Raw genomic sequence first — 13,273 nt, forward strand, 5'->3', positions numbered from 1 at the left:
GTCATATGCCAGTCCTATCCTCTATGGAAGAGAGGTTTGCAAGCTCTCCTGCCTCTCCCATCTCCTGCCTCTCCCATCTTCTGAGTAAGTAAGCACAAGGAAGCAGAACTGAAGTTCCTCTGGTGAGGAAGTTCCAGCCTCACCAGAAATATTGGCTGTTGAACTCCAACATGAACTCAATTTTCTATATTCCCCACAAGGGAAACAACATTTCCCAATTTCCCTTGCAACTGTCCTGTGGAGCAGTTGTAGAAACGTGGACATCTACAAGCAGATTGCATGAGGGATGCAGATGAAGGGGATATGACAGAAATAAGCAGCAGTGCTGTGTGAAAGAAAAGGAACGGCAGCAGGCATACCAGAAGTCCAGGGATACTGTGACAGTCCAGTTGGGGTTCCAAGGTGCAATCCAGACCAGCGAGGGGTTGTGTCACCATTTGCCTTGTAACCCTGGGTGCCTCACACTGCTTTGCTGTTGGAGGTCCCAATCTGGGCTGCTCACAACCAGCCTACAAGCATGCAGCTCACATCCTGACTGTCTGTGTGCTTACACAGCCCTGGTTCAGCAGCTCTCACCCAAGCAGCCTGTCTACAGCCAAACAGCACCATTCTGGCTTCCACGAGCCTTGGTTACAGCCAGCAGGATGACCCCAACACACTCCCAGTCCCACTCCCAAAACCGTGTGCTCTGCAATGTCCAGCCCTTTCCTGGACAGTTCAGAGAAATAATATGGTTAGTTTGTTCCTCTAAAGACACAAAAACACATCACAACTTATTAACTTAACTGGTGTAAATACACCCTTCCCTTTAAACACAGCACTGAGGTGGTTTATAGTAGGAATAAAACCAATTAATTAACAATAAGACATAGGTTATGTGATGACAAGTAATAAGAATAAAGTTAGAAAGGGTGACAAGTAAAACAAAAATGAAAACACACATCTAAAAGTCTAAAACTTAATCTAGCAAGATACAGGCTTTGTTCAAGATGGTTTCTCTCACCAGTCACTCTTTTTTCCCAGCCACGGCTGACTTGCCCTCTGTCACGACCTTCCACAAAAGTATAAGGTACTGGCTTCCCATGTCTTCTTAGCTGAAAGATCTTTGCCTAAGAAGGTTTCTCACCTATATTCAGTTCCAGAGACCTCAACCCACCATTGATTGAAGGATCCATCTTTCTTAGCTTGCAAGAGCTCTGTTCCATTGTGTCCGTCTAGCGGTGGATGCCAAGGATGACTTCTGACCTTGGTTATTTCTTCCAAAGTTCAATGAACTTGTTTCAAAAGGCAGGATGGCCTCATGCTGTTCTTCTCTTTCTATTGGCTTCCCTAAGCAGCGTGGTACCTTTCACTCAGCACGTTGGAATAGGGACTGCTGTCCAGACCTGAGCTGGGTCATGTTGTTTGTCAATCACCCGCACCAGCGGCGTGTACTGTATTTAATGATTTTCCACATTGTCAACATCGTCCATCGTTGATTCAGATGGGAATGTGTCTTCCAGTTATAAGGAGCATACCGAACCCTAGATGGAACTTCCAGAAGGCAGAATGGGGCTCCTTTACAGAGTACTTGGAATGGAGTGTCGTAACCATCCCATTAATTATCATCTCTGTGGAAGATGCAAATCATCATTTCTGTTGTGCCATTTTTAAAGCTGCAGGTGCAACAATTCCACATGGCTTCCGACCACTGTATATTCTATGTTTGAATGAGGACTGTGCAGAATTGCTGAGGCAGCATGAGCAGTCAGGTGATCTGGAGATTGCGGATAATCTTATAGAATCATTGGATACCACTTGCTGGGCTTGATGGGAGGAAGTGACAGTGGCGCTTGACTTTACACAGTCAAACCAGAAGAACTGGAGCTTAATTCATCAACTAGATGTGGCTCAACATCCATGTGCACAAAGCAGGCCCGCAGTTACTCCAAATCAGATTGCCAGTCACCTGTTGAAGGTCGCCAACACTCCTGTTGACAGAGTTGTCAAACTACAGGTACTTGACGAGTGGCGGCATTTCCTAAGGAATAATCCAGCTGATAGTAAAATGAGGCATTCACTAGTCTGGAATTGGATACAGTGCTGAATGATTTAAAAATGGGTACAGCTCCCAGATATGATAGAATTGCACCTGAATTCATGAAACATCTGGATCCTCGCGCTCAGGAATGACTTGTTCGGTTTTTCAACGGAGTTCTGTGGGAATCCAGACTGCCTAGAATCTGCCGCCAAGCGAAGGTCACTGCCTTGCTGAAACCTGGGAAAGATCCATACTTGCCTTTGAGCTACAGACCGATTTCACTTCTTAGCATCTGCTTTAAGGTATTTGAGCATCTGATTTCGCAAAGAATTTCATCATCTGTGGAAGGCATGCTGGCACCAGAGCAAACTGGTTTTCGCCACGGTTGTAGTACATGTGATCAACTGCACTTACAACTTTCAATGAAAATGGATTGCAACATAAGCTGAAGACTGGTTCAGTTTTTCTTGACCTGACCACAAAATATGATACGGTTTGGCACACAGGCCTTTTGGTGAAAATGTCTAGAACTATGCCACGTTGGTTTGTATGTGCAATGGCTCTGTGTGACAGGGTCCCTGGGGTGCAACATGGACTGTGGGACGGCTGAGCCCTCTTTCCCACCAACCTGGGCTGCCTCTCACACTGTGATGCTGATGTCAAGCTACAAGCCTCTGGCAGATACTGCATTTACACAGCCATCCACAGGCAGTGACACATCCAGTTGAGTTACATGAATGATCTCCTAACCACTCATGAACCAAAAATAGAGAGCTCCAGCTCCAGAACTGTACCATCTTTCACTGGTCAGAAGCATGGTCAGTGTAAGTTCATTATCCAGTTTGCCATTCCCTCAATGTGGAATGGACACACATTAGCCTCTGATGAAGTGGGTATTTACCCACGAAAGCTTATGCTCCAATACATCTGTTAGTCTTAAAGGTGCCACAGGACTCCCTGTTGCTTTTTACAGATCCAGACTAACACGGCTACCCCTCTGATACATTAGCCTTTGTAAACTAAGCTGAGCTTTCCCAAGCACTTCAACCAAAACACACTTTTAGGTAAAATATAAAACAGATTTATTAACTACAGAAAGATAGATTTTAAGTGATAAGTGGTAGGCATACAGGTCAGAGACCGTTACCTTACGAAAGTAAAAAGTAAACATGCATTCTAAATCCTAAACTTTTAGCAAAAGTTGAATCAAGCAGCTTTTCTCACCCTGACAGATGGTACAAACAGGTCACAGTTCCTCAACAGACAGACTGAGACTCTTTCCCAGCCTGGGACCACCCTTCCCCAGTTCAAAGTCTTTGTCCTCCACACATTCCTCCAGGTGTTGAATTGGGGGCGGGGAGGGGCCAAGTGATGATGTCACTGTCAGGGCCAGCTTTAAGCCGATTCCCCGGAATGGGGCCCCGCGCCTAAGAGGGCCCCGCAACGTCCGGGGCTGCCGGCGGAGCGGGGGAAAAAAAAAAAAAAGCCGTGTCCTGCTTCTCCCCACTACCTCCAGCGCTTGTGCCACCATACAGTTGATCAGCGCAAGCCTGGGAGGGAGGGGTGAGGAGGAGGAATGTGGCGTGCTTGGGGAAGACGTGGGGCCAGGGCGGGGATTTGGGGAGGGATCCAATGGGGCAGTGAGGGGGCGGGGCTGGGGGCGGGGATTTGGGGAGAGATCCAATGGGGCAGGGAGGGGGCGGAGTTGGGGCGAGGGGGGGCACGAGACAATTCACGTCCCGGCGTGGGGCCTCGCACCTGCTAAAGCCGGCCCTGGTCACTGTCTCTCTTTCATATTTTCTTCCAGCTTGCTGGAAAGATCTTTGCTGTGATGTGGTTTACTCCACCCCCATGGCATACCTGCCTCCTCTAAGTCTCTAGGATAGTGGATTCTTTTTATGATGGATGTTGATGAGCCATTAATGCTGTCTGGCTATCGATGGCTACTCCTTTGTTGTAACTGAAAAGGTGGTTGTGCGTATTCCCAACCTCACAACATATTTCAGAAACACATAGGGCAATACTTTGTAACTTCACATACCATGATAGTACATATAACCCAACAGGATATTACTGTTCAACAGATCAATACTTTTAAAATGATACCTCACAAGGCATACTTTGTACAAAACATCATAATTGTATGACAGTGGTGAATATGGGGTTTCCAGGGTGCTACTTTGAGGTGCAGAATGTCACACTCTGTTTTTGAGAAATCACCATTTCCATGTGCATATTGGTGATAGAACAAGTGCTTGGAGGTACCAGAAGAATGGCTTCCCACAAGGATCAGTATTATCTCCACTGCTATTCAACGTATATTCGAATGATACTGTATACAGGTCTTGCAAGTTTGTTTATGCAGATGACATATGCCTCGGCACTCAGTCACACTCCTTTGACATACTGGAGAGTGTTTTGAATGCAGATATGGTGGCTATGGGCAATTATCATCATCGGTGGTGCCTGATACCAAGTGGAAGTAAGACTATGTTGAGTGTCTTCCACTTCCATCATGCACAAGTGGGCAGAGAGTGAATATAGTTCTCAATGGTCAGTGAATAAAGCATGATTCACATCTGATCTATCTAGGCGTCACTTTGGATAGAACTGTCACATATCATAACCAGCTTACAAACAACCTGCTCAAAAAGCTGACTGGAATTATATGGGGCACCAAAGCCCAAACATTATGCACTTCAGCCTTGGTATTCTGTTATTCAGCAGCGGAGCACTGCACTCCAGTATGGGCTCGCTCATCTCACACAAGGATGATTGACATACCACTTAATTCCACCATGCGTATTATTTCAGGCACACTTAAATCTACTCCTCTACCATGGTTACCGGTTCTCTGCAATATTGTTCCACCCGGTGTTCACAGGGAGGAAAGCATAGCAAAGCTCATGACAAAATTGCGTGATATGCCACATCTACTGTTAATTAAAGATTTGTTTAATCCATCACATGATCGTCTGTCCTCATGGTGCCCGTTGTGGGTAAATTTACCAGGTGAGGGATTTATGGTAGAGGACGCATGGCAAGCTTCATGGTCCGCAGAGAAAGTGACAAATAATTATCTTGTCTCAGACAAGATACTCACTGTCAGCCCATTATGACGAAAGCAATGGAGCCTTCTCTACTGGTTTCATACCAGACATAAAACCTGTGCTGCAGCAAAATTTCGGTGGTGTTTTAGAGACAGTCCACTATGTCAATGTGGGCAGCCACAAACCATGACACATATTGCTGAGGACTGCAAAATGACTCAATTTCCTGAAGGTCTTTGTGCCTTCAACATTGTTGATAAAAACACTGTGGCTTGGCTTGCTCAGATTGCAAACACCAAATAAATGTGGGTTTCCCATCTCCCCTGTGTGATTTCCAGGGATCCTAGTTTTCCATAATAAAAAACCGAAAATTGTCTGATTAAAAAAATAAATAAAAATCCGCTTTTTTCCACAATTAAAATGAAACACTGAACTTTAGTTCCCCTAGCCACAATATATATAGGTACAGTATCAGTTGAACATAATATTTTATTGATATACAGTAGAACCCCATTTATCCAAGCCTCCATTATCTAGCTCTCCAGATTAACCAAACCCCAGGGCTGACAGCAGTGGGACTCATGCGGTGAGCGCTCCGACTATCAGCACCATGCGGCGCCAACCCGCCATCTTAAAATGAGGGACAGAAAGCTCTTTGCCAATTCTCCTGATTATCCCAATTTTTGATTATCTGATCTGGCCCCGGTCCCAATTAGATCAGGATTCCACTGTAAATTTAAAGTGCATTCAAAAATCAATCACAAGAGGGGGAGTGCACGCACTGAATAAGTGACACTGGTACTTTCAGTAAAATTTTGTTAATAGTTAATATATGTTTTTATTTTTTCAAAAAATGTAAAAACTAAAGGCAGCTTAGGTGAAAGTGATCATGAAATAGTAGAGTTTATGATTCTAAAGAATGGTAGGAGGGGAAACAGCACAATAAATATAATGGATTTCAAGAAGACAGACTTTAAGCAAACTCAGGGAGTTGATAGGTAAGATCCCCAGGGAAGCAAGTCTAAGGGGAAAAACAGTTCAAGAAAGTTGTCAGTTTTTCAAAGAGACATTTTTAAGGGCACAAGAGCAAACTATCCCACTGTGTAGGAAAAATAGGACGTATGGCAAGAGACCACTGTGGTTTAACCAGGAGATCTTCAATGATCTGAAACTCAAAAAAAGAGTCCTACAAAAAGTGGAAATTAGGTCAAATTAGAAAGGATGAATATAAACAAATAACACAAGTATGTAGGGACAAAATTAGAAAGGCCAAGGCACAAAACAAGATTACACTAGCTAGAGACATAAAAGGCAACAAGAAAAGATTCTACAGACACTTTAGAAGCAAGAGGAAGACCAAGTACAGGGTAGGCATGACCTCAATGGGGAAGGGAAAACAGTAACAGAAAATGTGGAAATGGCAGTATTATTAAATGACGTTTCTGTTTCAGTTTTCACCAAAAAGGTTGAGTAGCGATTGGACGTCTAACATAATGAATGCCAGTGAAAATGAGGTAGGATCAGAGGCTAAAATAGGGAAAGAACAAGTTAAAAATTACATAGACAAGTTAGATGTCTTCAAGTCACCAGGGCTTGATGAAATACATCTTAGAATACTCAAGGAGCTGATTGAGGAGATATCTGAGCCATTAGCGATTATCTTCGAAAAGTCATGAAAGATGGGAAAGATTCCAGAGAACTGGAAAAGGGCAAATATAGTGTCAATCAATAAAAAGGGAAGAAAGGACAATCCAGGGAATTATAGACCAGTCATCTTAACATCAGTACTTGGAAAGATAATGGAGCAAATAATCGAACAATCAATTTGCAAACACCTAGAAGATAATAAGGTGAAAAGTAACAGTGAGCATGGATTTGTCAAGAATAAATCATGTCAAACCAACATAATAGCAGCAAAGAGTCCCGTGGCACCTTATAGACTAACAGACGTATAGTCTGTTAGTCTATAAGGGTGAATACCCACTTTCGTGGGTGAATACCCACTTCTTCGGATGCATGTAGTGGAAATTTCCAGGGGCAGGTATAAATATGCAAGCAAGAGTGAGTAAGACTAGAGATAACGAGGTTAGTTCAACCAGGGAGGATGAGGCCCTCTTCTAGCAGTTGAGGTGTGAACACCAAGGGAGGAGAAACTGCTTTTGTAGTTGGCTAGCCATTCACAGTCTTTGTTTAATCCAACATAATAGTATTCTTTGATAGGATAATAAGCCTCGTGGATAAGGGGGAAGCAGTAGATGTGGTATGTCTTGACTTTAGTAAGCCTTTTGATACTGTCTCAACTCTCGCATGACCTTCTCATAAACAAACTAGGGAAATACAACTTGATGGAGCTAGTTGGAAAACCGTTCCCAGAGAGTAGTTATCAGGGATTCACATTCAAGCTGGAAGGGCATATCGAGTGGGGTCCTGCAGGGATAAGTTCTGTTCAATATCTTCACAGTGATTTAGATAATGGCATATAGAGTACACTTATAAAGTTTGCGGACGATACCAAGCTGGAAGGGGTTGCAAGTGCTTTGGAGGACAGGATTAAAATTCAAAATGATCTGGACAAACTGGAGAAATAGTCTGAAGAAAATAGGATGAAATTCAATAAGGACAAATGAAAAGTACTCCACTTAGGAAGGAACAATCAGTTGCACACATACTAAATGGGAAATGACTGCCTAGAAAGGAATCTGGGAATCATAGTGGATCACAAGCTAAATATGAGCCAGCAGTGTAACACTACCGTTGCAAAAAAAGCAAACATCATTCTGGGATATTGTGATAAATGAAGGGGGAGGGAGGTAGCTCCCTTTTATGGACACTCAGCCAGCCAGTAGCTATAAAATCCCTCTTAGTAGCTGTTCTTTAATTGCTCTACCTGTAAAAGGTTAAAAAGTTTCACTGCTATGCATAGGTAAAAGGAAGTGAGTGGGCACCTGGCCAAAAGAGCCAATGGGAAGGCTAGAACTTTTTAAAATTAAGAAAAAACTCCCCTTTTGTCTGTCTGTTGTTCTCCCGGGGAGAGGTGGGCAGGGCAACAGCTATGCTGTAAGAAGCTTGGGCCAGGTATGAAAAAATCATCAGTAGCATACCTAGAAAATACTCATTTAAAACCCCAGATATGTAAGTAGATCAGGAAATGTCTAGGAAGACGTGATTAGCTTTATCCCTTTTATTTCTTTATGGCTTGTGAATTCCTCTGTGCTTGTAACCTTTAAGCTGGACCTCAAGAAAGCTATTCTTGGTGCTTAATCCTTGTAGTTGCTCTTTTAAAATCTAGCAATAGCCTGAGTTCCCAGATGTATTTTCTTATTAATAAAATTTACCTTTTTTAAGAACAGAATTGGATTTTTGTGTCCTAAGAGGTTTGTGCACATGTTGTTTAATTAGATGGTGACAACAGCTGATTTGCTTCCCCCACCCCCTTCTCAGCTCTTTCCCGGAGGGGGGGGTGAAAGGGCTTGAGGGTATCCCACAGGAAGAAATTCCCAAGTGCGCCTTTCTGGGCTCTCAAAGGGGTTCTGCACTTGGGTAATGGCAGCATCTACCAATTCAAGGTCCAAAAAAAGCTGTAACCTTGGGAGTTTAATACAAGCCTGGAGTGGCCAGTATTAATTTTTAGAATCCTTGCGGGCCCCCACCTTCTGCACGTGAAGTGCCAGAGTGTGGAATTAGCTTTGACAGATATATTAGCAAGAGTGTTGTAAGCAAGACAGTCCTTCTTCCACTCTACTCCATGCTGACTAGGCCTCAAATGGAGTGTCCAGTTCTGGGCCACATTTCAGGAAAGATGTGAGCGAATTGGAGGAAGTTCAGAGAAGAGCAACAAAAATGATTAAAGGTCTAGAAAACATGATCTATGAGGAAGATTGAAAAAATTGGGTTTGTTTAGTCTGGAGAAGAAAAGACTAAGAGGGGACATGATAACAGTTTTCAAGTACATAAAAAGTTATTACAAGGAGGAGGGAGAAAAATTGTTCTTCTTAACTGCTGAGGATAACACAAGAAACAATGGGCTTAAATTGCAGCAAGGGAGGTTTAAGTTGGACATTAGGAAAAATTCCTATGGTTTTTTAAAATAATTTCAATTTGTTGTTGTTTGATAAGGGGTAGTGGTTGGAGAATTATCAGAAGTGAAGCCCTGAAGAAAATTATTGGAAAAAGCACAAGGAGTTAGCTAAAGCAGAGATCACATCTCTGAGACAAGAGCAACAGCAGCCAAACAAATAGTAGAAATAGCCAATCTTCAATAGACAACTGCAGGATGTGATGGAATCCATGGCTGAGGTGGACTGCAAGGGGCAGAAGGAGAGTGGACATCAGGGACGCCCTTGTGTTGGGAAGAACCCAGAGAAAGGTATGGATTGTGGGTTGTCTGCTTCTTCTATAGCCAGCAGAAGGCAGCAGATTGGATGACCTAATAAATTCTCTGTTTTGGGCAGTTCTCTCTCTATTCTTCTTCTTCCCACATTGTGAAGCTGGACGTTGAATGATGGCCAGATGGGTGTATTCATGGAATGTTGGATCACAGTCAATGTCTCTTGGCATCCAGTAAGACTAAGCCAGTTCAGTAGCTCACAGTAGGCATTTTTCTTTATTAGAGAGACAAGGTGGGTGAGGTAGTATCTTTTATTGGGCCAGCTTCTGTTGGTGAGAGATGAGCTTCCAAGTTTACACACAGTTCTTCTTCTGGTCTGGGAAATGTACTTACAGTGCCACAGCTAAATACAAGGTGGAACACATTGTTTAGCATAGATAGCTAACATGTATTTCAAGGAACCATTCAAATGGGCAGTTAACACCTCTCCAGTCATAAGGAGGAAAAGAGAAAAAAAGCCAGAGGGGTGAGTTTAGTGGGTTATATACATTGTTGTAAAATTCATAAATCCAGTGTCTCTTCAGTCCATTCATAGGAAAGTTGTGAATTTAAGCTTGTCTTTTGAAGGTGTTGTGCAGGTTTCTTTTCAGGTTGAGGATTGAGAGGTCAAATACAGATAGTTGTGAAAAGTGTTCACCCAAGGTGATGTGGTCTTTTTATCTTGCATTATTTTCCTGTGTGAGTTCATTCCAGAGTGTAGTGATTGTCAGTTCACCCACATAGTTGTTATTGGGGCGTTTAGTGCACTGGATGAGGTAGACCACGTTGTGATAGGCATGTGTAAGATCCATGGATCTTGAAAAGTGTGTTGTGTGGGGTGCTGATCAGTGTAGCAATGGAGCTATGTCAACAGGTTTTGCATCTGTTGTTGTAGCAGGCCTGGCTAGGGTGACCAGACAGCAAATGTGAAAAATTGGGATGGGGGGTAATAGGAGCCTATATAAGAAAAAGACCCCAAAATCAAGAGTGTCCCTATAAAATCGGGACATCTGGTCACCCTAGGCCTGGCGCCGCTTTAAGTTAGCATGTCCTGGTCTCTGGGGAGCTTACCTCTGATGATTAGCTTGGCCTTCGTGACCGCGTTGTTGCCATCACCCAAAGCACATGGTGTGCCCATCTATCCTTTTTCCACCTATGGCGTTTCTAATGTACCCCAACACACTTCCCCCATGAGCGCCCTGGCTGCCTCACCCCTATGGCTTAACATTAAGGGGACATTGGGCAAGACCTGAAGCCAAAAAGCCTCTCCACAGCCTTCAAGGCTGCTACACAAGATGGCCGCCTATGAGCCACCTCAGCCTCGTTTCCATGCTTCCCCGAGCATCAGCCTCCCTGCTGATGCGCATGGGTAGAGCATGCCGTCAGTAGGCGTCAAGCCCTTCCCTGTGTGCCCATGCGCAGAGAGTCATGCGCAGCACCCCCGCAGGTGCACTTGGCAATGTGCGCTTGCGCAGAATAGCTCCGCAAATGCCCCCTCCCCCTGTGCTATATCTGAGTACGCCGCTAACCGCACGTATAAGAGGCCCTCTCACACTTTCTGCCTCCATTTGAGATCCCTCCGCCAGTCGCGTAGGGATCCCTCTAGTCATAGCCAACCTACCTGGAAAAATCACACGGATGCCACTAATTACACGCTGAATGTTTTCCATATTGACCTCTGACTCTGGGGCCTCAGAGACTGGAGTGGGGACCGGGACTCCTTTATCTGGGACCGGCGGAAGAATCACCAGCTTTGAAAGTGCATCCTCTGAAAAAGCGACCCGATGAACAGCGATAGCTAACTCCGCCCCTCGGCCAATCCGAGACGGAGGCTTGCCGCGTGCCCTTCCCCTCGTCCCGGGCTGGGCCAATGAGCGGGAACAGCTCGGGGGAGGGCGCGTTGAGGGGTGTGTGAGTGAGGGGGTGTATGTAATGCCCGGGAGGGCAAGGGAAGGAGCGCTGGGTGCTGTTTGTGCTCGGACTGAGGGGCGACTCTTCGGGCTGTTTCGGGGCTTTAGCAAGACGTGCTGCCCGGGGGCTGTGTGTGTGGGGGGGGAGCAGGTGAGGGCTGGGTGCTGAGTGGGGCTCAGCGGGCTCTCCAAGGAGCTGCCCCCTCAGCTGGCTCCATTGACGCCCAGGGATTTGGCTCGTCTGTTCCTGCTGAGGAGGGCACGCCGGGAACAAAGGGGGGCTGGGAGGGGGACAGGTTCCCTCAGCGCTGCACAGTAGCTGGTGCCCGTCCGTTCTCCCTACCTGCACGGATATAACACGGTCGTGTCAAAAATCCCGCCCCCCCTCCGGTGTCTACGGTTAAACGGCGACTAAAAAGAAATCCTCCCCATCCCCCTCCTCTAACAAGAGCAGGAAGCTCCGTTCAGCCTAGACTGGGCTTGTTGGGGTCGGAGTGCCACTGTCCGGAGCGCTTGTCTGATGAACTTACTGCTTTGTTCGTGTTTCCTGGGTCTCTTCTGCGGAGCGCAGGGCTTCCCAGTGCGCTAGGATGGTGCTCCGGCTGGAGGAGAGCTGGCCCTTGCTCGTAGGGAAGAGGTTCCTGAGCCTGTCTGAGGAGGAGAACAACGGCCCGTGGGAGACGGATCACGTCTCCGAATGGCCCTGGAAAGCTGGCAGAATCAGGGCCGTTTCGCACACAGATGTTTCCAAACAGGACTTGAAGGTAAGTTCTATTTATGTAACAGTTCTGGGGAGATGAGTGCATATGGTGACTTTTTTGCCTCTTAGAACACGCATATGTTTCCATCTGTTTCTTAGAAATTGTTCTGGAGTAGAGAAATCTGTCAAACTACTCATCTGTTTGAAAACAACCTATATGCTGATGTCTATATTTTCAGTCTTCTGGAATGTTAAATACATGCACAAAATACCCCTCTAAATACTTCCAGGTTATCTGTCTCCTCCTACCACCTGGACAAAGTTTGTATTATATCCTACCTGTTAAGACACATTTCAGCACACTTCACTACTGCAGTTATAAATCTTGTTTCAGTGGTGAATATGCCTTCCTAGGACTACAGTAAATTTATAAGATTGAGGGGTGGGGTGATGCTTTTAATGTTGGTAGTGGCTATTGTTGCAATACCTTAATATTTTCATTTCTTATTGATCATGGTCGCTGGTATGATAAAGTAGTGTGGACACTTGCTATTCATGATTGTTAGGTGGTCATGAGTTTAGATGTTCTCACAATCAGATAACATCCCTATGGCAACTGTGACAATTACTTAAATGGCAGAATACTGGGAAGTATTAAATGTATTTTTAGCTGTCTTCTAATATAGTTTATTAGGTTGAAAGAAGGTGTTAACACCATATGACCAGATAGCTCTTTTTGGGGCATAGCTACTGTAGCACGTGAAGCATCTGCTACTGACAGGACTTCACAGTAGTAATGGAGTTTTATTGTGTGTAAATTTTATATTTTATATTCTACTTTTGACTTGATGGCATACTGCCTCTGCTGCGGTTACCTTCTTTCAGTTATATGGTTTTCCCTTGCTTTCTTAGTGGGAGATTCTGACTGCTTCTGATAATCCGAGGAAGTGTTTGTCCCTTTTTCCTTTCAAGGCAGTTACTAAATAGTTCTAATTGATTTATTTCTCTTTAGTGTCTAAACTTTGGGATTACACTACAGACCAAGCCTAAATTCCAGAGGGTGGCATTCTAGTCATATCTAGTGTGCTAGGGGTAGAGTTTTGCCCATGTATGACATGTCAGAGGAGGTATCAAAGCCTTATATGGTGTGGGGAGGAGAAATTGCTGCAGAGTGCTCTCTGCTCAGCCCTCTCTGATAATAGAAAGGAAAAGGAGCAGGTGCTGCTG

General features: G+C 44.8%; 1 protein-coding gene across 1 annotated transcript in view; it reads left to right on the forward strand.

Annotated features, from left to right (window-relative positions):
* Positions 1-11,936: 11,936 nt before the first annotated feature.
* The window catches only part of KDM3A (lysine demethylase 3A), a 47,548-nt gene continuing 46,211 nt past the window's right edge, over positions 11,937-13,273 (forward strand). The window contains exon 1 of the mRNA XM_065404920.1: positions 11,937-12,110. Coding sequence (XP_065260992.1) covers positions 11,937-12,110 — 174 coding nt within the window. The remainder of the gene's footprint in view (positions 12,111-13,273) is intronic.

The sequence above is a fragment of the Emys orbicularis genome, chromosome 5 (genome assembly GCF_028017835.1).
Source record: "Emys orbicularis isolate rEmyOrb1 chromosome 5, rEmyOrb1.hap1, whole genome shotgun sequence".
In the NCBI taxonomy this organism is placed as follows: domain Eukaryota; kingdom Metazoa; phylum Chordata; order Testudines; family Emydidae; genus Emys; species Emys orbicularis.